At 34.8% G+C, this 26,742-nt stretch overlaps 1 protein-coding gene across 1 annotated transcript in view; it reads right to left on the bottom strand.

The window, feature by feature from the left end:
* Positions 1–1,976: 1,976 nt before the first annotated feature.
* Upf1 (Upf1 RNA helicase) overlaps positions 1,977–26,742 on the bottom strand; it is a 230,831-nt gene continuing 206,065 nt past the window's right edge. The window contains exons 23-25 of the mRNA XM_090414072.1: positions 22,680–22,807; positions 11,287–11,409; positions 1,977–4,389 (exon numbers count right to left, since the gene is read on the bottom strand). Coding sequence (XP_090270198.1) covers positions 4,264–4,389; positions 11,287–11,409; positions 22,680–22,807 — 377 coding nt within the window. The 3' untranslated portion in view covers positions 1,977–4,263. The remainder of the gene's footprint in view (positions 4,390–11,286; positions 11,410–22,679; positions 22,808–26,742) is intronic.

Here is a 26,742-nt window from a genome sequence, read left to right as displayed (position 1 = left end):
CTACTTAAGAATCAGAAAATTCATACCACTAGTTGAGTTAATCAAACAGAGATTAAACAGGGTTAACAGAGATAAAAACCATGAACTGCTTATCAGTGTTCTCCTTAATTCCTTTTTTTATTCACTAGAGAGTTGCACTGAAAGACTGTGCTAAGAAACTAAAACTTCACATGCTCAAAAAGAAATAAACCTTGATAAACTATATACAAGATGATCAAAATTAAAGTATCCCTGTTTAATGCTTTTGTGGAGCACCACCCAGTAATCCAAATGCAGTGAGACTTTGCAGGAATACATTGTGTTCCTGCAAAAGAAAAACCTGAAAAAAAAAAGTAGTTCCAAAATTCACCACCAGGGGCATTGTTAATACCAAATGCATGGACTTTACATATCACACAACTTGGTAGGTACCAGTAGGGTTTAAAAAGATAGACATAGGATTTTTCCCCTTCATTCTGGTTAATACCACCTATAGTGATGAAACTAACCTTGCCCCAATGTACTTTGCTCATGAAGCTGTACCACCTAAACAATTGTAATGCTGTTGCTGCACTCTGCGACAAATGATCAGTTGTTTTGATTGTTGGGAGTTAGACTTGGCAGCAGTCACAAACCAATCAGTTCACAACAAGTGAATGAAGTTGCTACTTCTGATGTGGAGCAGGCCACGAATGTTGGTTCCTACAGTGCAAGTGTTGTATGAAGACATATGAATGTTCCTTACAGCTTCTGGAAAATTCTACAGAAGATTTTGCATTTCTATCCATTCAAGATAACTCCTGACACAGGAGTTGCACCCATAGGATTTTGAAAGTCAACTAATGTTCACTTTACCATTCCTTGCTCAAGTGGAATTAGATGCTGCATGGTTTGGGATTATTTTTTGTGGGGGAGATGAGGCTCACCTTCACATGAACGGAGCTGTGAATACCCACAATTGCTGGGTATGGGCTATAACCCACATGCAAACCAAAAAATTCCTTTGCATTCAACCAAAGTTAACGTCTGGTGTGGGTTTACAGCTTCATTTATCATTGGACCATTCTTCTAAGACATATGCCAATTGGGTCCTGTGACCTACTCAGTTACTGCCGAGAAGTATTGCAATATGATAAACAATTTTGTTGTGCCAACTACAGCACCTGTGCATGGATTCAGTCATTTTCATGTGGGGTGGGGCTCCTCCACACAGGAGGTTCTTGAAGAACATTTCATGGAAGCCAGTGTGTTCACCCGATTTGACCCCCCCCCCATGACTCCTGGCTATGGGGATTTTTCAAAGGCAGGGCTTAACGGGCAATCTGATAACTTGACAGCATAATGCAGCATGTGTGCAACATTGGTCCCAACCAGCTTCATTCTGCAATTGAACACCCTGTACAAAGGATGCAGGACAGCCCATTAATGCATAACGGAAGTGAAAATGTGTTATTTATACTTGTGTTGCTTTTCTCTTTCTTACACACACAGAGAAAAATTACTACATCTGCATTCAGTACATCATATAGCATCCCACATGATGCACAGTACATTTCTCTTCACTAAAATTCCACAGCATTTGGATCACTGGGTGGTGATTCACAAGGCCTTCAACAGGGATACACTTTAATTTTGATTACCATGTACTTATTTACTTAAGAACATAACATACAGAGTTCAGATTGGCCTGCTTGCTATTATAAGGGTACCAATAATCATAAACTTCAAATATTTAAATACAATAGGTCATAATTCCAAGAAGTAAACATAATTGAAATCACAACTTAAATCTTTTGATCATACGTCATTTAATACTCAAGTGCTTTGTTTTAATAACTTATAGTCAATTATTTATGTCTTAATGGAAACAACTGAGAACAATGTTTAAATCAGCTTATAAAAATGAAGCCATTTTATGACCGATTCCTCTTTATTATAAATCTCCTTAATGAGAATGAATATTTAAGATTTTCAATCAGAAAAATGTTAAACACAAATCTTAGATAAATATAATTTATTAAAACTTATTGAAATATACTGCAGGCACCACCATAGTGAACAAAATTAATATGCATAAAACTGCAGTGTGAATGTTGTTATTGAACATTTCGTAAATTAGGCACTTTACCATTCTGCTGTATTTTCCAACTGTTGCACCAATAGAAAAGTACATAATGATTAACAAATTTAACAGTGAGTAAACAGCAGTATAATTCATACAGAATTGCAAATTCAATAGTGCTTGAGATATTTTTTAAAAGCTCTGTAAAAGTTTCTTTAAATTATACTATACCCAATTTTGATTTGGGCAATTCGCACCTGTAGTTACTATACTGTAAATTTTGACTATGTTATAAGAAATGGCACACAACTCAGTTTGAATTATGAACTGACAAAAGACAAATGATGTGCAGGGATTTATTTAGATGAGGAAAAGCAGGATAACAAGTTACATTAACAGCATAAAATTTGGAAGGAAACTAGTTAAAAACCCCTCCCACTTTTTTTTTTAATTTTTGGATGTTCATATGCATTTTTAACAGCCTACAGAGTTGCAATGTAATATCCCTGCTTTATTAGGTATCTAAAACATTTTATAAAAAGAAGATAACTTTTTTTACAATTTTTAAAAAAATAAAAACTAGATTCCTTCCAAGTAATTAAGAAATAAAATATTTAGGAAGAATGACAGAACAAATACTAAACTGATGTTTTAACAAGTCAAGTTATTTTACTTCAAGAATCATTTGAACATCATGGCAGGTAAGAGCATGCCAAGGCCCCAATCACCACTTATTACTATATTTTGTGGTTTTTATAGCACTGATAATTGGTCTACAGAAGGGGGGAAAATGTAGCATTAAGGTACACAACAGGCCTGCTTGTTTAAATCATAATATAAATTCTATTTAATATAATGCTATTTTAATTTTTAAGCCAACAAATAGTATTTGTAAAATGAAAACAGAAGCAATCATGGCAAATTTAGTAGCAGTAAAGCAAGCAAGTAGATGGTGTGCCTTGGCTACATCATTTAGTATGTAAATAAATAATAATTAAAAAAAAAAAACAGTCCTGGATTATACCAAACCATCCCTTAAGAATAACTTTTATTATTATTATTTTTTCTTCCTAATCAAGCCATTACTGTTAACTGTTGGTTCTGAAACTGAAAACACCATACATACAAAGAACTAGAATATGCAAGAACTGCAAAATAACATTTATAATGAAATGTGATTAAAGCTATATAATTTATTTGTTTCAGTAAAAATTAACCTAATCATTCTAATTTTCCAAATCCTCTTCACTGACCAATCAAAAGTCAGGGCCTTGTTCTAATTTAAAAAAGTGCCCAGGGTTCCCTGCCAATAATCCACAGGTAGAGAGAGAGAGAGAGAGTAAGGGGAAAAAAATAAAAAAATAAAAGCAGCAGCTAGACAGGACACATTTAGCCTGGCAGCAGAACTACAGATGCAGGAATACATGCAAACATACATCATTCACCTATAATTCTAGTACACCCACATGCATAACTGTTTCTCTCTCTCTCTCTCTCATTTATTCTCTTTCTTGTTAATCTTTCTCTCTCTCTCTCTCTCTTACATGCACACACACAGATACACACAAACACATGCTCCCTTTCTCTCTCTCTCACACACACACATGCCTGCATGCACACAGGGCTGGACCTGAAAGCTTTGGTTACAAATGGCAGAAATAAACAAACAAAATAATAATACAAATTTGCTTTCAAAATAACATAACAAAAAACTAATAATAAATAAACATTTGACAAGACAGGAAAGGAAAGGCGCAAGAGGTATAGGAAGTTTATCCAAGATTCATTTGCAACCAAAGTCATTCTTTGCCCTTTTCAGGATTTTGCCCAGATCCTGACTGATTTAAACTGACAACTATACCTTGCCAGAAGCCCAAGACTGCCATAGAGGTCAGAGTAGATACTCTGCAGGTATATGGAATGTAACCTGCGCATGATGGAGCAGTGAGTGCGTTGATTTTCCAAGATGTGGGATGTGCACTCGGTGTTGATGCACAGCTCCAGGGGTTGCATCCTGTTTCAAGGCGATAAGGCCCCCATGTGGCTGGCAGGTAGGCTGGGATTGCAACTGGACACACCGTCATCAAAGACCACTGCTATATGCCTTCCATTTCTTCAGGTTCTGCGAAGCTTGAAGCCTCCTCTTCGTCGCTGGTAGCATGTGTGAGCTACTTTACTGCTCTGTAGGCATTAGCCCCTGATCAGCTTATTACCACAGTTGATCAATAAGGCTGAGAGAACTGCCCCCCCTGAGAAGCAGCAAAGTAAGCCCTGTCACCTTGATATGTAGAATCTTGGGAGAGCATTCCTTCAGTCTGTGAACGTAATTCATCCACTAAGTAAGGGTCCTATAAATAAAATATATTAATATTAAATCAACGATTTTAAAACAGTGCAGTCAACATTCAACTTTTTTACATCTTTTAAATATTAATAAATAGAGATAATAAACTGCAATATATTACAAGATTAGCAGACTTGTCAAAATGTTTATAGTTGAATACATTTCCCAATTCTGGGGAAATTAAAAATTAAAATTAATCAATTTTAATATTTAATAATTATCACTTATTATTTTTAATATAATTATTTCGTATCATTTCTTATTTAATTAAATTTTATTTTAAATCACTTAATTTTAAATTTGGTCCTTAATTGTAATCTTATTGTAACAACCCACTAGGTGGCATCTGGCAGGCACGTTGCTGAGCTCTGTAAATAATATTAACATTCTTCGTTGTAGCTTCACCTTGTGATTATGCAGATGCACTGATGATGACCAGTTAGTTTCTGGGTGAAATATTCATAATAAAATTACTATATTCTTGTGAATGTGTATGTATAATAAATATTATTATAATGGCACAAGTTCCATTAAAAATTTGAAGGGTAAACAAGTAATTGAATAAGAAAAAGCATATTACAAAAAGTAGAAATGCAATATCAGTAAGTATTTATTTTGTTCATACTTATTAGCTGTATAGCATTTCTTATTCAACTTTGCAAGACATAGTTTTGCAAACAATCGCTAAGAGCCATATTTATGTTAGTGAGAAACTCTTAATTTCTAATAACTCCTGGATATTACATGCTGAGCAGTATTATAAGAAACTGATTTTTGTGTGAAATATATGGTATCAGTAACACCAGATATCTCACAAAAATGGGCCAGATAACATCTCAACTGAATCTGGCTAGCAGGCAACTTTTCTACACGAAGGTATCGTTTTTTTACCAATTTCACCCCCCACCCCATAATTGTAGATTTATATCTTTAGTCCTAAAAGGTACTCAAATTTTGATTATTTTTAAGTTTTCACAGACACAGGTTAGATTCAATCCAAAACTGAAAGGGTCAAAAATGTCACACTTTTATAACCAAATATCAAACTTTTGGGGGGGGGAAAAAAAAAGAGAGAGAGAGAGAATTTTTGCCAGGATAAGTATAATGACATCACTGAGATGTTGATTTCTACCCCCCCCCCTTCAGATATGTATTCTTGAAGAGGCTGCAATTTGCAAGAATAAGTATAGTGTATAAATATACACTGAGAAGAATTCACTTTCTTTTTTTTTCTTTCAGATAGGTATTCTTGAAGAGAATACCAATTTGCTGAACAAAATAAATCATGCTCATAAGCGAAACATTCTTATTACAGGAGACTTTAATAATGGATGATGTGATAGAAACGTTGAAGTAGGAAGCAAAAATCCCACAGGAGAAACCATGCCTCTACAGCAAATGGCAAATACTTTTCTACCACTCACTACTAACATAAATATACCTAGACATCAGATGGAAATAAATAAATGAAAATATTTAAATTCGGTTGATTTCTGAGTGATCCTGCAGATTCTAAAAACAGCCTTTCCTTTTTAAATTTGCTATGGTGGAGCATGATGGTTTTCTTCCAGTAGATCCTGTAGGTTGTATCCAATACACGTCTGCAAGAACAGATTAACCATAGTGTGATCGCAGATGTATGATTCTGTGTTATTTTAAACAGATGGTCGCTATCTACCTGTCTGTCCAAAGTAGGCCAACTTGCAGGAACAGGGTACTTTATATACTCCTGAAAGAAGGAGTTGATCTTTGTTAGAATGGATAAGGATAGCAAGTTTCTGCTGAGGCTTAAAAGCTGTGTAGAGGTTGTACTTTTTTAAAGACCTAGCTGTTTTTTCTGATGTTCCACAGATGTAGGAGATGGTGATAGCATTTCTGAAATCCTTCTGAAGGAATGGAGAGGAACTGATTATTTTTTTAATTTTGTAATCACTCTAGCCATTTGAAAGGAAGGTGTTGAGTTTGGTTGAAAGAGAGGTTCCACTGGAACAAAGATTATAGGTGCTATTCATTAGAGTTTTAACAATGCCATATTGTTGAGGGGAGGGGAAGAGTTTGTGAATGTATCTGCCTGCGTGAGTGGGTTTTCTATATACAGTGAAGGAAAGGTTATCATTAGGAAGGCATGTTACTAAGGCATCTAAGGAAGAGTAACTTGTTTTTTTTTTCATCGTAAACTGGATTCTTGGATGCAGATTATTGAGGTGACTGAGGGAGGAGTCTAATGTATCTGGGCTGAGGCCAAATAGAGAACACATCATCTGCAAATCTTAGCCAGATAGAAGGTTTGAGAGGGCTGGGTCTAGGGCTCATTTTTCAAAAATTTCCATGTAAAAATTGGCAAGGGGGGGGGGTCTAAGATATCAGAAGAAAAAAACGTTTTTTAAGAGTGTTAAGGTGTAATTTAAGGAAATATTGTTAAACAGCAAGGTGATGTCAAAGCTTATCAATATATCTGTATTATTTAAAGTTAGATTTTCAATCAATGGATAGTTTTTTTATATAGGATGTGGTAAGTCCGTGAGTGGGGTAAGAGAGTTTGCCAGCTGTTTTGACAATTTGTAGCACAGAGCATCAATGGCACCTACTATAGGTCTTTTTTTGGGGGGGAGGAGCATTAAATTTGTGGATTTTAGGTAAACCATACATCCAGGAAGGGAAGGGGGGGGGCAAGAACCAAAAGGCGTGTTTTTTTTTTTTTTTTTTTTTGTGTAATGTCCAGCTCCAGGAATGCTTTTTTGAGTAAATTTTTTAATTTGCATTTTTGTGGGATCATGATCTAGTGGGATGTAGGTGGTGTGATCTTGGAGAATAATATCCATTTTCCAATTATATTCTGTGGCATTACCCTTATTCACTCTGGTGATCGAAATAATTTTATCTGGTGACTTTCATCACCAGAGCGGATAAGGGCAATTTCAGAAATGCCTTCACCAATCCCTATATCCATGGAACATCAGAAAAAATAGCCAGGTTTTTAAAAAAGTACAACCTCTACACAACTTTTAAGTCCTACTGGAAACTTGATACCCTTATCTGTTCTATATCAAAGATCGGCTCCCTCCTCTCTCAGTGCCTGGAGTATATAAGTATTCTGTTCCGCAAGTTGGCTTACTTCAGACAGACAGTAGATCAGCGACCACCCATTTAGAGGAACACATATCGTACATCTGCAATCATGACTATGATCAATCTGGCATTGCAGACCATGTATTGGATACAACCCACAGGATCTCCTGGAAGAAAACCATCATGTTCCACCATAGCAAATTTAAAAAGGAAAGACTGTTTTAGAATCTGCAGTAGCACTAAGAAATCAACCAAATTTAAATAAATATGGATGCATAAAACTTCCCAAAATTTGGGAAACATTAATTGTCAGAGGTTCCACTTTACATCCTAGTCCACCTACAATGTCCATAGATGGCACACCACCTAGATAGGATTTTAGAGTCACCCATGTGTTTTTTAGTATTATGTTGCCTTTGTGTGTGCTAAAAGTTATTTGTAATCCCTGAAGATGTCTCAGTGACTGAAACAAAATATTGGAAGCATTAAAATTATTTTTAATCCTTTTCTAGTACTGTAAATATTCCATTAAGCCTCCAACATGATGTCCTCCCAGCACTTAAACCTTAACACATGAAAATACATAGATCAGCAAGATAAGTAAAAATTTCATTCTCTCTCACGTGAAGTGCAAGAACTTCAACTAAATGTGACAAATAGTGAGACACATGTTGCATTTTCCACACAGGTAGATCAACCCCCAGTAAATATAAATGGGATTATAGTGACCTATGTGGAGCCTAGCAAAGAACAACTTTCTCTTTTATTTATATAAATTAAGTGGATATTAAACCCAACATCATTTCAAAGCCGAATACACTCACAGGCATGCTATGAGTTGTCCTAGCCAAACCTTATGGGAGTCAAAAACGCTCAAAGCGCCTGTATATTCACCTCCCATTGGTCTATTTGCATTGCCGAAGTGAAGCCAAAAGGCTTCACTTTGGCGATGCAAAATTATATATATTAAGTGGATATTAAATCCAACATCATAATTTTGCATTGCTGAAGTGAAACCTTTTGATATAAAGTATGGCTTAAAGTATTTACTAAAATAAAGAGCCAAAAGGCTTCACTTTGGCAATGCAAAATTATATAAATTAAGTGGATATTAAATCCAACATCATAATTTTGCATCGCCAAAGTGAAGCCTTTTGGCTCTTTATTTTAGAAATACCACTGAGTATTTCTAAAATAAAAAGTTCGCAGGCAGAAGCCTCTCTTAGGCTTCTGCCTGCTCTCTGACAAAAACCAATGAATTTGAAACAGCTGTCACTTTAGTGAAACCTTATCAAAATGGACAAATAGGAGGTGAATATATGGGCACTTTGAGCGTTTGTGGCTCCTATAAGGTTCGGCTAGGGCAACTCATAGTATGGTGGCGAGTGTATTCCCGCAAGCTCTCTGGTCATTTTTTGCACTTTTATGGATTCTATATTTGGTTTTGAAATGATGTTGGATTTAATATCCACTTAATTTATATAATTTTGCATCGCCGAAGTGAAGCCTTCTGGCTTTTTATGTTTCTACATTGACTATACTACAACTGCTTAATCTCATGCAATTTGTTTGTCAGTGTTGCTGGGGTACCGGCCAGATGACTGCCAAACAGCAGATGGAAAAAAGTATGAACTGATCTAGCATCTGCAATCTAATTTCCCTTAATTCCAGAGTGGCGGGAATCTAGCTCAACCAAAAGTCAAAATTAAAGGTCTTCGTTTTGTACTAAATTAAATACATTTTGCTTTGCAAACCTCATAGAGTACTGTATGTAGATTATACACAGGAGATGAGATGGCCTGTAAAGAACTCAGTGAGTCTGTATAAATTACACTTTTGGTAGTGTTTTTCCTCTTATATGTGCAAGCTGAATGGCATGCAACTCTGCAGTATTACTGCAATCAAGTGGCATCTGGTGGGATATAGTAATGTCAAGACACAGCAGCAGCAACAGCACAACCAACAGATACTCTGATCTTGAATATTCACGTACAGATGGGAAGAAAATCCCATCTGTACGTGATGGGATTTTCTTCCATCCATTTTGCAGGATGGAGTACAAACCTGCGATGGAGGAATGTTTGTATAATCTCTTTGATATGCATATCAAAGGTACAAATGATAGTCTGAGGTGAAATATTGTCTCCAAATACAGAGAAAAGATATTAGTCCATGTAGGATGCTCTGGAAAAGACTATATTTAGAACATAGTTAAGAGAGAACTGCTTTTGTCTAAGTGATAGAGCAGACTTGCTTAAACATTAGACTTTGAATGGGAATGGGCAAAAAAGCAACAGCAGCTATTTGTATATACTGATGATGGATAGGGTCCATCCATCAGGCATGCTTTCTCTTGCAGATGTTTCCTGTAAAGACAGGAGTATTGAGAAAATACCATGGGAGCAGAGTATAAGATCTATTGCAGAATATGAACAGGTAAGCACAGGGAAGAAGGTACTGACTCCATTATTAATCAAGGAGAGGTAATGACTGTAGAGTATTCACTGAATGATATGACCATATACAATAATACACAACTGCTCTCCCCTCCCATAACAGCAGAGTGTGTTCACTTTTTTAGATATCAGATAACATAGTATTTTAATGAATTTATTTGGCACTGCAACATCAATATTATGCATTATACTTGTTTCTCTGCTTTTTTTCTTACTGATAACAGTTTATGTATTTTATAGATAAAGCATCAAGTGTTGGTTACAGTATCCTACTGATGGGACCCCAAACTAATCGCAGTTATCTGAAGAAAGGAAATTAACTTTGTATACAATTTAATGATTTTAATTTGTATACAACTATTCTTGTTATAACTCCCCCCCCCCAACTTTTCAAGGCAGCACAAATGAAACCTGCAGATTTGCCTGTGCACCTAACTATGCTAGGTCATGCTGAGATGAATAAAGAAAGATTATGGATGTCTTGAAGGAAAGGAAAGAAAAATACCAAACATTTATGATAATTTAATCCAAAGCGTCTGATTTACTATTACTAGTAATTTTTTTGAAATTATTATTATATTTACGTATCAACCTTATATCTACTGTAGTGTTCTACTCTAGCATGACTCATCTTTTGAAATCCATTGTTGTGTTTCTACCTTTTTTGAAATGTCAAATGATGATCATGGAAGATGATCTGTACTTTTTTGATTGAAATATTTGATTTATAATTCATTATGTTTACATGTTGTTTTTTTGCCTCTAAAAACTCGTGCAGGCAGTCAAGTAGATATGACATACTTTCAACCATCTATTGCATACACATCTTTATACCCTGGTAGACACGACAGTAGATGTGAAAACTGGTTGAAAAGCCAAATGAAACATTGCAATCACATTTTATCCTGGGTATTATCTTTGTCATAGTCTTGAATGTGTCACTCCCATAAATAACATAAAAATAATGAATGAAAAAGAAACAGAAGCTGCTATTCTGAACCAAAAATGATTCTAGTCATTTCAGTAATCTTATAAATTAAATTACCAAGCTAAAATCATGAAAACAGTTTTCAGGATTCCATCCTGGTAAAATCTCGAGTTTACACTGTGCACTAACAGTTTACAATTTATAGTTTGTTAATAAAATTGTTTCATGATGAGTCATGAAAATACCATACTGAAAAAATTTGTATACAACTATGTATAACAGCAAACAATATTACAAAATTGATGGCAGTTTATTTTCTACTATAGTGATTTACAAATGCAACCACAATAAAACTCAAATGAGCTATGTTAACAAAGCTCAAATATATTGAGCTGTGTTAACAGGCTATCACAGTTTTACTTTATTTGAATCTATTTGCTAAACTTACTTGTGAGAGTTCTGGTTGTGATAAACCTGGCTGAGACAAACCAGGAAATCCAGACTGACTCATCTGGCTCATTGTCAGCTGACCCTGAGTCAAAGCACCTTGGGAAAAGGATGTCATTACATCCTGTAAAAATAGGAGGAGTAGCTCAATAGGATTCAACAAAAAGGATAACAGTTAACTGCTTGTAAATAAATCTTAACCAAATATCCATGAAATATATATGAAATAATAATTATCAAAAATTTAAAGCCAATGCTTATTTAACAATAGGCATTAATTTTAACCTTACTGATACAGTAGTTAGAATTTTCACTATTAGATAAATTAAAAAAATACTGATATTTCCCAAGTATAGCATGTAGGTTTTTAAATTATAGAGAAATCTTAACCTCCCCTTCATAAAATAAAGGGATGAGGCCAGAGGAGAAAATCAGAATGGATTTGCTCTCTAGTTTATTACTGTTTTCTGTTTTCTACTTTTTTTTTTTAAATTATAGACAAGTTACACACATACAAATTTAACTCATCAAGTTTTTTATATTTAGTATATATATTTTTTCATACATAGAGATAGAGAGTCAGTAGTGTCCTGGAATAGGAGGAAACATATTAAAATGTTCCTAGCAGTAAGCCATAAGAAGACTTGGTCAGAATTCAGAAGACAAATATTATAAAGATAAAATTGTCCTGGAGGATATTGAAAAATCTTAGAAATGTAGGAAAGAGTACTGTAAAAGAAATCAGAGAGGTGTTATAAAGTCTGAAGATAGTTATTTTGGATATTTCAAGTCATTACTTTGAAAGACTATTGAATAAGATACGAAATGAATGTTGAAGAAAATTGCAATTAATGCATTTTTCTTGATATACAAAAACTGCATATCAATTCTTGCCTCGAAGTGTAGAATGCTAGCAGAAGCCTGAAGTGGCTGTATTGCACAATTCAAGAAAGCCTGGTCAGAAGGTTGAATTCCAGATGACTGGAATAGGGATCATTGATCACTTATTTATAAAAAAAACTAAATGTGAGAATTATAGGTATTTTACTACTAAGTGTTCTAGAGAAGAACAAGCTGAGTTTAGGTTGACCTAAATCCAGCTTGTTCATCTCTATATAGAGCTGTCCAAATCAGATTTTAATTTTATGTCAAATACTTGATGGGAATATAACAATTATTTGTATTTAAGTTTTATCAATTTGAAAAAGCACAAGATTTCAAGAGAAAAACTGGTACAATTCATATGGAATATGGGCCATTATATAAAGCAATACACAGTGTACATCAGTGGCGGCCCGTGAAGCTTTAAGTGGGGGGTGCTGCCTATACAAAATAATTTTAAAAAAATTATTTTTTTCCTAATCAGTAACCAATTTATTAATAAATTAACCAATTTGTGTGCCTATACAAAGAATTTTTTAAAATTATTTTGTATAGGCAGCACACCCACTTAAAGCTTCACGGGCCACCACTGGCGTACATGTAAGTTGTAAGCCTGTTAGAATTGCAGGAAGATAGTCTAATTAAAAGTAGGAGTAAGACAAGGATGCATGCTATCTCTACTCAATCTCCTGTAAGGATCATATTATGAAAGAAATCAGCATTAAATGATATCAAACTGGAAATGCTAACCTCAGCACTCTATGCTAACAATGTTACATATAAATAAACACAGTATAAGCTTGCAGGATTCCTGACTTAAATTGACAACTGAATAACTGCTGTAACAAATTTGGCAAAAAAAAAAAAGCAATGCAAAGAAAAAGACTATAAAAACAGGCAAAAATACTGAAAACATTAGCAAAGTCCTGAATGGTGAATCGATGAAACAAGTCAAACATTTCAGTTTACCGAGGCACAATTTTTAGTGAATACAGCAAATAAATTATTTAAACAATGGATTATAAGCAAAGCTGGTATGATGGAGAGTAAACTTAAATCAATTTTAACTTATGGATCAGAGAGTTGGATGTTAGAAATAAAGGAAGTGATCATAGACAGGAAATCACAGTCTCTGATCAACTATGAAACTCTGAGAGTTCTGAGAAAGATAATCATGTTAAACATGTATAAATTAGAAAGGAACTTGGCATTGCAAGCAGGGCTAATCTCAGATAGTCACTTATACAGAATGGGAAAGTAAAGATAAACAAAGCAGGTGTTTGATGCCAGAATGATAGAAAAAAGACCAAGAGAAAGATCAAGATCTAGGTAGATTGATGCATTCAGAAATATATAAGATCTGACAATACTGGGATCTATGATAGATAACACACTAATTTGGAAAAAGTCAAACATTTCAGTTATTTTAGGCACACATTTTAGTGAATATAGCAAATTAATTAATTAATCAGAAACCATAATAAGCAAAGCTAGTATGTTGTGGAGCCAACAAGTTTATAACAGAATAAGAGAGAAATCTGTCAAAATAATAAACTAACTATATAGTTTAGTATTTTGACAGATACTAAACTATATAGTTAGTTTAGTATAGTGGTGTCGAAACCAATGTTAACTTATGGATCTGAGAGTTGATTAGAAATAAAACAGGGAATCAAAGACTATAGAGACTCTAAATTTGAGAGTTCTGAGAAAAATTAGGGGAGTGAGTAGATGGCACAAATGACAGAATCACATAAAAAATGTGATTTCTAAGAAGGAACTTGACTGACATCAGATGAGCTAATCTATTGTGGTATGGGCACTGAAAATAGAATGGGAGAAGAAAAGTTAACAAAACTAGTTTCATGCCAAGATGACAAAAACACAAAAGATTGAAGATCAAGATCCAGGTGGACTGATGCAGTTAAGTTCCCTAGAAGAAGACTATAAGATCTAACAATATTGAAGTTCCAACAAGTTAACGACTAATTTAGAGGGAAATTTTTTATAGGAAAATAGTAATAATGTAAACTTAATTATAATTGGAATAATACAGTATTCCAATATCCTTTACATGCCTTGTGAAGGTACATAGCTGAATTTGATGAGGAGAAAAACAAAAATGATATCTTCAGCAAATTTATAAACCAATTTAACTTAAGTATAAAGAGCTAATAAGCTTCATTTCGGCAATGAAAACATTACTTAAATTAAAAGGATATTAAATCCCACATTGTTTTAAAACCGAATAAGAAACTCAAAGATTGGAATCAGAGAGTTTCTTGCCGAATATAGTAAACTATAAAGTATCGGCGACACCAGCGTTAGCCAATGCAAGTGACCCTAGTACGTAGTACAATACTGGACGACTCGTTGCAAAGGTGGGGGAAGTTCAGATCGCTATTCTTAGGTATTTTCCATAATGTAAAAACACATTTCCTAGGAAATGTATGCTGTTATTACATTATAGAGGGAGGTCACTACCCAGACCGGTTATACTTTATACCTAAGTAACTTAATGGTTGCACCTGTTTGGAAAACTCGTTCGCAGAGTATATAAGTTCTTTTCGCTATACACTTTGGTATTAGGTCTAGCTACTCACTGATGAAGCCTCAAAAAAGGCTGAAACCGGTCTGGGTAGTGACCTCCCTCCATAATGTAATAACAGCATATACAGCATACATTTCCTAGGAAATGTGTTTTTACATTATGGAAAATACCTAAGAATAGCGATCTGAACTTCCCCACCTTTGCAACGAGTCGTCCAGTATTGTACTACGTACTAGGGTCACTTGCATTGGCTAACGCTAGTGTCGCCGATACTTTAGTTTACTATATTCGGCAAGAAACTCTCTGATTCCAATCTTTGAGTTTCTTATTGAGTTTTAAAACAATGTGGGATTTAATATCCCCTTAATTTAAGTAATGTTTTCATTGCCGAAATGAAGCTTATTAGCTCTTTATACTTAAGTAACTTAATGGTTGCACCTGTTTGGAAAACTCGTTTGCAGAGTATATAAGTTCTTTTTGCTATACACTTTGGTATTAGGTCTAGCTACTCACTGATGAAGCCTCAAAAAAGGCTGAAACCGGTCTGGGTAGTGACCTCCCTCCATAATGTAATAACAGCATACAATTCCTAGGAAATGTGTTTTTACATTATGGAAAATACCTAAGAATAGCGATCTGAACTTCCCCCACCTTTGCAACGAGTCGTCCAGTATTGTACTATGTACTAGGGTCACTTGCATTGGCTAACGCTAGTGTCGCCGATACTTTATAGTTTACTATATTCGGCAAGAAACTCTCTGATTCCAATCTTTGAGTTTCTTATTCGGTTTTAAAACAATGTAGGATGTAATATCCCCTTAATTTAAGTAAACCAATTTAATTTTAATAGTTACTGCATTGCACTACATATATTAATCTATTACTTCAGTATAAGAAGCTATTATGACGATTATGGTTAAACAATTTCACGAGTACCAAAAACAATAGAAAGAGTAAAAGTAGCTAGTTAATTGTGCATATGCATATTTAGTATATATGATTATTAAAAAAAAAAGTACAAACACTTGCAGCTGCTAATTTTTATTTATTATTATTATTATTTTTTTATTTTTTATTTTTATGATGAATGTAGGAAATGCTGGACCACACAACCAAGGCAATTTGGATACCTGTCATGGTTGAGTGACAAAGATCACAGTTCACAACTGAGAACATTTTAATTAGTATGAATGATTTCAAATTAATGAATCAACATTTTTTTTTTTTTTTTTTTAAATCTAATGACCGAGTTTTATGACAAAAAATGCTGCATACATATCTGTGTTTTTAAGAAACTGTTACTGTGGTTGAATCACTTTAGAGGTGCAGAGGAGAAAACTTCTAAGCATGCAAAGCAAACTGTTGCGAGTTGCTTCACTCTTCATAGACTGTCAACTAGGTTAAAATTTACATTGCAGTCCATATTTATGCCCTCAAAAATGGTGCAAAGAGGACAGAAAAGTGAATTTGAGAATCAAAATCCATAAAGAAGATGAAAGCATTAAAATTAGAAGAGAAGCATGAAATTTTCAGCTTGAGGAATGGAAATGAAACTGGTGAAACATGTTCAGTTGTCCCATTCTATGATAAGTATACTATCTTAAAGAATACACAAAAAGTTTATATTATAGAGTTCAAGCTGAATTTCCATGAAAGTAAAACCAATTCATGATACTCAGCTTATAGGAAATTATGGTTCAATTTATAATAGCTCAATTAACAACACTTTTCAAGGAACCAATTAGGTCATAAAAGTGGGGCCTACTGTATAATGTAATTTGAATACAATAAAAAATTATGTATGACAAACATCATACAATTCATCCTTACTTAAATTACATGTATTCATTAATTTTGGTTTGCTTTTAGCTATCATTAAATAGTTTAATAACATTTTTTATACTGCAATCACAGTAACAAAAAGGAGTATATCAAATTAAATGGACTCACAATAGATAAAAATAAATAAATAAAATCTGCCAAGGGAAAAGAGGGATTTGTGAAAATGGAGACTTCGATATGACTGATTGGAAAGACATGCAATCCATACGAGTAAGAGTCTTCCTGTGTTACCCAGAAATAAAAGAAACTTTAGAGGCATTTGAAACTTTCAGAAAATAACTTCAACAAAAATGATAGGCTCAAAATCTCCAGTATGGGTAACACATTTATAAATCCTGATAACAACACACATCCTCAGAGGGCTTACAGTACCACACTACAGGTGAGGTGACACTGATCTCTACACAAAATTAGCATCAGTTAATGGCTAGTAATTGTCAAAAGAAAGGTTAAAAGGTAAAATCACTTTTTTTTTTTTTTAATAAAAAAGAATGTAAGCTAAATACAATACCATAGATCAAACTAGTGAATGAAAATGGTGATGTAAAGTTTAAATGCTAAAAGATGTAATAACCAGATGTAAAAAATAAGATTTTTTTTTGAGTGGTTAGTATAATTAATTATTTTATTATTTTTACTACACCAGAAGAGATCAGGCTAAGCAGGTTACAGTTTATGTAGCTTACAATAGTTGTGTACATACATACATATATATATATATATATATATATATATATATATATATATATATTCCTGAAGACAACCTTACTGTAAAGGACAAAATGTAAAATTTTAATGTTATTAAAGTTTTTTTTTTTTTTTTTTAAATCTCAAGTGGTAGCGAACTCAATAAATGTAGTATAATAAGTACTGTTCATTATTCAATACTAAATGAAAAAGATCACAGGAGCATGGAATCTGACAGACTCTTGAATGGGATAACAGATAAAGCTGCTCATTGGGAAAGCGAAAGAAAGCTGATAATTTGGGAATTTGAGCAGCCTTCTTTACAACCTAGCTTACGAAGAAAGAAGGCTGAACTGTTCCTGATATATCTTTGTGGTAATGCATGATATGTAGATTCAGAAATGCTTTCTTAGATCGAGAACAAAAGCTACAGAGTTTACATGTTACCTTATTACATGGGAGTTACAGTCAGAGAGAAATGCGAATTGTATTGCGATTTCTGTTGTAAAAGGCACTGTGAAGCACAGGGCTCTGATGGTGCTTAACTTTTATGAAAACACTCGGTACATCAATTCTGTTTATTCTACAAACAGAAGTCAATAATGGCCTTCCAGTTTGCTAATATAATAAGCATCTTTTTCAAAAGGTTTCATCAGAAAAATTGATTAGATCTCTACACTCTGGAATTCAAATCTCTTTCTATATAATTTTCAATTAACATTATCCACTATCCCATCTGAGTGTCTGTCAGATTTCTTGTTCACACTGTTTTTCATATTATATATATATATATACACATAATTGGATATGAAGATCAGTGTTTATGGTTAGAAAAAAAGTAGATTTTTTTATGGGTCTCCCACCGACAAAGTTGTAAACCTATAGTACATCAATACCATGAACAGGTTAAGGAATTTTTATCTTTTATATTATATATATTGTATTTTTGATAAAATTTGATAAATTGTATTTTTCATGAAAATGAAAAAGATATAAATGTAAAAACTGCAAAATATTTAAAAATAACAGGTGTAATTAATTCTATATTTAAACCAAACCTAGGTTCAAAAACAAACCAGACTAAAAGTATACAATACATTAGCCCTAACAGCCCTATTATACAGAAGTGAAATTTGGACAATAAAACAAAAAGACAAACAAAGATTAATAACAGCAGAAATGAAGTTTATGAGAAAAACTGCAAAGTATACTCTATTTGATCACAAAAGAAACGAAGAAATTATGAAAGAATTAAACCAAAAATCAGTAATAGAAAAAATTAAAAAAATATAAACATAAATGGATGGAAAACGTTCAAAGAATGAAAATAGAAAGATTACCAAAACAAGCCTTAAAGTATAAACCATTAGGGGAAAAGAAAACCAGGATGTCCTCTTAAACAATGACTTCTAAGGCCGGAACAGGCTACACTAGGCCTAAATCCTTGATATGCATGATGATGATATTGTATTGTATTTTTTTTACATAGTCCAGAAACCATTCTATAATAAGTGATCAAACATGGAACTTTTTCAAGCCTCTAATAAACTGAGCAATTAAGCAAAGCATTATGGGTCAAAGCTGTATAACTGAGAGGAGACCTCCACATAGCCTTTAAAGGAATGCGGAGAACCGACCAGGGCTTCTGACCTAATGTCCAATCCTCACCTTCTCGTGGTGCACCCTGTTGGGTATCTACTTTGATACTGAACGAATGAGGATGGGCTGGCAATTTGGGATTTAGCCGACCAAATTGTATTCTTATTGGTTAAACCAAAATAAAAAATGATGGTACAACATGACAAAATTTCATGCCGGCTGGGGCGTCGCCCGGTTAAACAAGGCCCCCGTTGTTTTCGCCAGGGAACCAGGGCGAACAGCGAAAAGTCAGCTACTGGAACAAATCTGAAAACAAACCCCAACTCAACATCACCAGAGTTAAAGATCGGTACTATCAACGTAAGAAGCCTGAATGGCAAAGAAATGGAGCTAGCTGAGGAATTAGATAAGTACCAGATCGACATAATAGGGGTGACTGAAACAAAAAAGACCAAAACCGGTGAGATCTTTCTGAGCAATAAATACAAAATGTTATATTCAGGCAATAACAATCAAGGAAAAGAAGGAGTAGCCATAGTATTCAACACAAAATACGAGGCTAATCTTCTTGAATGGCAGTCAGTCTCAAGTAGAGTAATGTGGGCAAATATGAGAATGGGGAACTGGACAATGAGACTTATTTGTGCCTATGGTCCCACAGAAGGTTCTACTAAGGTAGAAGTGGAGGAATTTTTTGAGGCTTTAGAAAAAGCAACTGACACAATGAAAAAGGAAAAGTTGGTCCTTGTTGGGGATCTAAATAGCAGAGTAGGAAATGATTGTGAGACATACAAAAATATTTGGGGAAAATTTGGAGAAAAGAGCAAAGCTAATAATAATGGCAAATATCTGTTGGATTTCTGCTCAGGACATGGACTGGTTATTACTAACACCATGTTCCAACATAAAAATGTGCACAAATTCACATGGAGAGAAGAGGCCAGGAATAAGAAAAGTCTCATTGACTATGTTATTGTTGATAGTGATGTTTTCTCCCTGGTGCAGGACACCAGAGTGTACAGAGGATTTGAAATTGGAAGTGATCACTATTTAGTCTTGAGCAGGATAAAATTGAATTTCATATTGAAAAGAATAACATGTAAGAAAGTTTTAAAGCGAATAAAAGTTGAGCAGCTCTCAGATGTAAACTGTAGACTAAAATACAGAAATATTATTGAAAAGAAAATGAAAGAGTTTGAGAACAGGAATCAAACCTTGGAGATTCAGTGGCAAACTCTGAAGGAAACATTGATTGATTCTGCCAGAGAGGCATGTGGTGAGGTTGTGTGCAAAGATAAAAAAATCAGAACTCCCTGGTGGACACAGGAAGTTAAAGAGGCAGTGAAGGAAAAGAAGAAAGCATATCAAAAGTTCCTGGCAAATAAGTCAGCTTTTACTCTTACAGAATACAGAGACAAATGTAAGAAAGCTAAACAGTGTGTAAAACTGGCTAAACAAAAGTCATGGGAGGACTTTGGCAAGAATATAGAAAATAAATATCAAGAAGGTGGCAAAATATTCTGGAGGTTGTTGAAGAAGCTTAGGAATGGAGGAAAGAGTGCTGTAAAAGGAATTAGAGATGATAAAGGTGGAATGAAAACAGGAGAAAAAGATATCCTTGAAGTATGGAGTAATTACTTTGAAAAACTGCTAAATGAAACAAGCAGTGATGACAGCACAGTGATAAAAAACACTGACCAGGCATGCAGTCAGGAATACATATCCATACTTGAAGTAGAAAAAGCCATCAAAGGCTTGAAATGTGGAAAGGCAGCAGGAGTAGATGATATTCGACCAGAAATGCTGAAGTATGGTGGTATAAGAGTCTTACAGTGGCTGCACTGCATAGTTCAGAAAGCCTGGACAGAGGGACGAATTCCCGATGATTGGAGTAGAGCTCTCATAGTACCCATATATAAAAAGGGAAATAAAACTGAATGTGAGAATTACAGAGGTATTTCCCTACTGAGTGTTCCTGGCAAGATCTATGCAAGTATACTTGAGAAACGGTTGAGAAGAATTGTGGAAGAAAAGCTTGGTGAAGAACAAGCTGGATTCAGGCCAAATAGAGGCTGTCAGGATCAGATCTTCACTTTACGACAAATAGTCGAGAAAGCATGGGAATATAACAAAGATCTGTATTTAAGTTTTGTCGATTTGGAAAAGGCATATGACAAGGTGCCAAGAGAGAAGCTATTCAATACGCTGCAGTTATATGGTGTCAATGGGGAATTATATCAAGCAATACTTAGTCTTTATTTGAGTTGTGAGTCAGCAGTTAGAATTGAAGGAAGTACAGGAAGATGGTTTAATGTTAAATCTGGTGTGAGACAAGGATGTACATTATCCCCTCTGTTATTCATTATCTATATGGATCACATTATGAAGGAATGTGGTATTAAACCTGATATCAAAATTGGAGATGTTAATGTCAGCTCTTTGCTTTATGCGGATGATGTTATACTTCTAAATAAATCCGCTACAAGTCTGCAAGATTCTCTGACTAAATTGAATAGCTGTTGTAATAGATATGGTATGAAGGTCAGCAATAAAAAGACAAAGACAATGAAAATAGGCAGAATCATTGAAAATGTCAACTGTGTTGTGAATGGAGAACCTGTGGAACAAGTAAAACATTTCAGCTACTTAGGCACAATTTTTACTGAAGATGGTAAACTAAATATAGAAATAGACAACAGAATCAGCAAAGCTGGTATCGTGGGAAGTCAATTGAATAAATTCATATGGAATAAGAAAGAAATTAGTCGGAACACTAAATTAGCTGTATACAAGACTGTGTTCAAACCAATTTTAACTTATGGATCTGAGAGCTGGGTCAGAAGTAAAACACTTGACCAAAGACTAGAGACCGCAGATATGAGAGTCCTGAGAAAGATTAGAGGCGTGAACAGATGGCATCAATGGCAATATCATATTAAAAATGAGGATATTAGGAAAGAACTTGACATTGTCAGCATCCAGGAATGCGTTAGCAGAGCTAATCTCAGATGGTATGGTCACTTAAATAGAATGGGAGAGGAAAGATTAGCAAAACAAGTGTTTTCTGCCAGGTTGGCAGGAAAACGACCCAGAGGAAGACCAAGATATAGGTGGATTGATACGGTACAAAGTGCCTTAGACGATAGAAATATAAGATCTGATAATGTTGGAGTCTTGACAAGTAACAGACTGATTTGGAGGAAAATTGTAGATAGGAAGTTAGTAATGATGTAATTTTTTCATGTAGTACTGTCATATCCTGTACACCCCTTGAGGGTACATGGCAGGAATTTGATGATGATGATGATGATTATCTTCCACCTAGAGACAGTCATAAACACCCATGGTGAGATTCGAGGTTGCCTCTTGATTGAAGAATGGCTATGTTGCCACATGGCAAAATATTCAGTTTTAAATATTTTACATACAATAACAATAAGGTTATTATTATTACAAAAATGAGTTCCAATGAGCTGAGCAATGATCTCACATTAAGCAAAGCATTCACCTCCCATCTAGCATTCACAAACATTCATGCCCATGGCGAGAATTGAGGTGGACTGTTGAATGGAGAGTGGGTACACTGCCACTTGGCAAACCAAGCTGGCAAAATATTCAGTTCTAAATATTTTACATACAATAACAATAAGGTTGTTATTATTATTATTACAAGGATAACTCATCTGTTCAGTAATCTTTCTCTCAATAACAAGTATGTCCATATAGTATTTCTGTAATTCTTCTACTTCTTCCATTCACAATCTCCTTAAATCTACAATAAATCAAACATTCTAATTTTTGCTATTGAATTGGTAATGAATGCTATGTTTTACCTGGCTGGCTTGACTATTGAATCCAGGCTGGGAAAGATTCAGTGTTGCCCCATTTGAAACACTTCGGTTACCAACCTGTCTTACACCTGTTTTACGAATTGCAGTTCGGTTTCTCTGATTCTGGCGTGCTGTTAGGCAGGCAAAAAAAAAAAAAGTAAACAAAATTTCAGATGTACACACACGTATAAATTAAATAATAAACTTTTTATATATAGCTTCCATTTTATCATCTTGCTGTAAAACTAATTTATTCAGAAACAATACAACAATAACGATAATTGCAAATGATGGTGTTGAAAAACATGTTAAAAAAAAAAAAAAGGGGGGGGGGGAGATGATTGTTTTTCATAATAGTGTAATAATGTGTTGGGAGAATCACTGCTGCTATTCTAAGTACCCATACTTTGTTGCCAACAGTATGTATCATTCAAGTTCATGATGAGTAAACAGAATTGTATAAGAGAAAGGACTATAAATGGAACTGCCTTTTGCAAGTAGTTTTCCAAGAACAAGATTCCAATCTTCCACACACACACACACACACGTTCCACTCTTTTCTCTTTTTATTTTTCTGTTTCTCACATATCCTGCAAAACATTGATTTGTGTATGTACAGTTTTGAAAGATGAAGTTATCCAGGAAAATAATCTAGATGTTTAGGTAGCTGAAAATGGCAAAAATCAATACCTTGATGTAGATACTCAAATTCGCTTCGCAACCATATGTCCGGGGAAGGAGCGTCCTAGGTTTGATTCCCGTCGGTGACGTGAGGAGCTGAAGGATCTTCCTCAGCCAAAGCCAAGTTAGCCAGTCTTGGGCGTGGACAGCAGGGTTTTTTCCCCAGTTTATTCTGGGGTTTTTCATCCCGCAAAGCAGGCAAACTGGCCTTGAGAACTCAACACTACAGGCCATAGGATACACCGGGGCATAAGGCTGACCACCTTATCCTGTAAACGGAGTGAGGTCCGATGATCAATGGACCCTCGACACCGCAAAGTAAAAGAGGGTATAAGGAAGATGAGATGATGTAGATACTCAAAAGCTATTTTGCCTTGTATTTATGTGTAATGAAAAATGCCTAAAGGATAATAATCAATTAATTTTATTTAATAATTAAGTCTATGTTTCACCTTATTGAGTGTATCCTGACGTGTTCCTCTTCTAGACTGCAACCAAACAAAATTAGCACAGATGTCTAATTCATATACAGGACTGCTTCCTGCATAAAGTAGCATCGTAAATCAGTAATAAATTTCTTGGCTTCCTGGTTAGTCACCCACTCATGTTCAGGTATATCATCGTCATTACTTTTCTTGTCTTCTGAGGTCTTTTGTTGCAATTTGTTCAACAATTGCATCTTCACAATCTTCATTTTCATCATAACATTGAAGGCTATTGTGAATGCATAAAAGCTCTTAGCAGTTTCTGCCAAGTTGCAGTTCCAAAATGATTTCAATCTGAGTGAACAGATCTGTGTGCACTAAATAATTGTAAGTAGACAGACTGAGTATGAGATTTTGTAGTTGACAAAGTGAGAGGTTACAGGATGAAGTGTAATCTTGCCAGGGAGGAATGTTTTTATGTTTCGTGCAGGTAACACTGTCAGCATTCATGTCAATAGCATCCATAATCTCTTAAACACACATACCAAAGTGACGTGTGGAAGTTTGACATGTGTGCAATATTGAGCTTCCCAAAGCAGGAAAAAGATAGCAGCCTGCATAGGATGCTCTGGAAGAGACTATTTACTGGGTATAAGATAAGTTTTTGGCAGAAGTGTGGGTCTGGTTCCCACTGATGAAACCTTAATAAAGGTCGAAACCAGTCCGAGTAGTAGGCTTCCCATAATGCACAGCATTATGAAATACTAAGTCAATTGATGTGAAGTCATTAGCCTCTATATACAGGAAACCTAGTCATGAAGTTACTTCACATACAAACTTTGTTTGCTTACACTTGGATAAAGGATGAAATCAAGAATATAATTTCTTGGCAACTTTAATTCATAGTACAACCAAGTGAAAAAAACTTTTAACATCTTTCTCCAATGCAGAGTATTTTAGTAATAATGTATGGAAATATGACTTCTGCATTACTTCAACCTTGGTATAACTTCTGGGTCTGGCTCCTACTGATGCGGTTCTCTGCTGAAGTGGTCTTGTGGCTGCTTTTCTCTGGGTTATGAGTGGCTCTGCTCAGTGGTGGAGTGAGTCTGCCATTGTTCCAAGTCACTGTTGAGGGTTCTTTGCCATGGCAAGGTGGGCCTGTCACTAAGTCGAACCACCACTGAGTTAAATGAACCTTTGGGTAACTCACTGTCTAAGGATTGCCCGAGTTTTTGGAACCCCCCCCCCCCTCACCTTTACAAAGGTCGAAACTAGTCTGGGTAGTGGCCCTTCTCATAATGCATAGCATTATATATGTCCAAATGATGTGTGTCATTATGGGCTACTAAGGCAATTGATGCAGAAGTCATTAGCCTCTACATATATAAGTAGCCCAGTCGAAGTTACTTCATGTGCAACTTTGTTTTCTTACATTTGAATAAAAGATGAAACCAAGAAAATAATTTCTTGGCATCTTTAATTTACAGTATAACCAAGTGAAAAAAACAAAAAACAAACTGTCAATGTGCTTCCAGAGTGGTATTAAACTGGACATATTAGAAAGCAGAATGACTGCCTCTCAGATAGCTACTCTGTCAAGAGTAGGACTATCTCCACTTCTGTCCTACGAACAACAGTAAAATGCCTTAAGGTTGGTTTTAAATTTGTTTTGCTGCAGACAGCAACAGAAAGGTTTGTGTTTCTGCAGCAGCAGAAACCTTGATATTATCAATATTATGATGAAATCCATGACAGCTTCTCTGTAGAAAATTTCCTATTGTTTTAACTTTGTAGGCTTGTCTGATTTCCGAGATGTTGAACGGATTATGTTTGTTAGGCTTATATCTACCTATTGATTTGGGAAATATGGATGCCCCAATGTTCATCTTGTTTTCAGGAAATACATTTAATACATCATATGATATGTCAGAATCATTTGATGAGTTTAGTATACTTTCAGTGGACACAGAAGTATCCTTATTTTTTTACACTGGTGTTTGCTGATTTATCTTTAGGTGAGATCCTCGTACTTGCCATAATTTTCTTGACAAGTGAGTTCTCATCAAATGAGATAATTTTTAGAGTTGTTTCAGGTATGAGACCAAAAATGATATGACTGACATGTTCTGCAGAGAAGCACTCATGTTCAGGTATAGGGAAATTGTCACCTTTTCAGCATAAGATTTCAGGATAGGTGTGGTGATGGCTAGCTTCCTGATACCATATATTTTATTCTGCTTTTTATCTTTTGTATTTCCTTTCACCTCTGGCATGCATGAGAAGTAGGCTGGATGAGCTCCCTCATTCTTTGTAGAGCAAAATTTATTATCATGCTTTTTACTACAACATCAGACATAGGTGGTAGAGCCAAGACAAGCAAGTTTGGGAATGCCTATATTTCTGACATTTTGAAGCATCTTAGGATGTGTCTTGTTTTTAGAGATATTGGAGGTTTAGGTGTATCAAATGGATGATGTTTCAATTTGGAACCAGATGATCATCTCTATGTATCAGGATGGAGCTCATATCAGTCACTCCCAAATCTTTACGCTCTGAATATATTTCCTCATCTGAAAGATTAAGAAGACTGCATTCTGATACTATTCCTCTAGAAGAGTTTAGCATTGTTTCCACAAGAATTTCACCAAATTATAGTTTTTTTTTAACTGTTCTAGGAGATCCTGGAGGTCCTAAACTCATCTGAATAAAGAAGGATAACATTTTCTCTATTGGCTTTTCACTTATTGCATGCATGATGAAAAAAAGGGTACATTTATACAGTTTTTTTTTTTCTCCTTCTGCAATCGAGTGATGTATCTATGGTATCAGTAGTTGGATGGGACCTAGTGAGGGTCCTGAAAAATATGAGGATGAAAAATTCATGCTCAAAGGATTTTTGGTTTGGCATGAGAGTTTTAGTAGATAAACGTTGATGTTCAAGGGACATATAGCAAAGA

Source organism: Typopeltis vanoorti, chromosome 24 (assembly GCF_054136105.1).
Source record: "Typopeltis vanoorti isolate ZY-2024b chromosome 24, IOZ_Tvanoo_1.0, whole genome shotgun sequence".
In the NCBI taxonomy this organism is placed as follows: domain Eukaryota; kingdom Metazoa; phylum Arthropoda; class Arachnida; order Uropygi; family Thelyphonidae; genus Typopeltis; species Typopeltis vanoorti.
The sequence above is the reverse complement of the archived record's forward strand: the minus strand, read 5'-3'. Positions and strand labels throughout refer to the sequence as shown.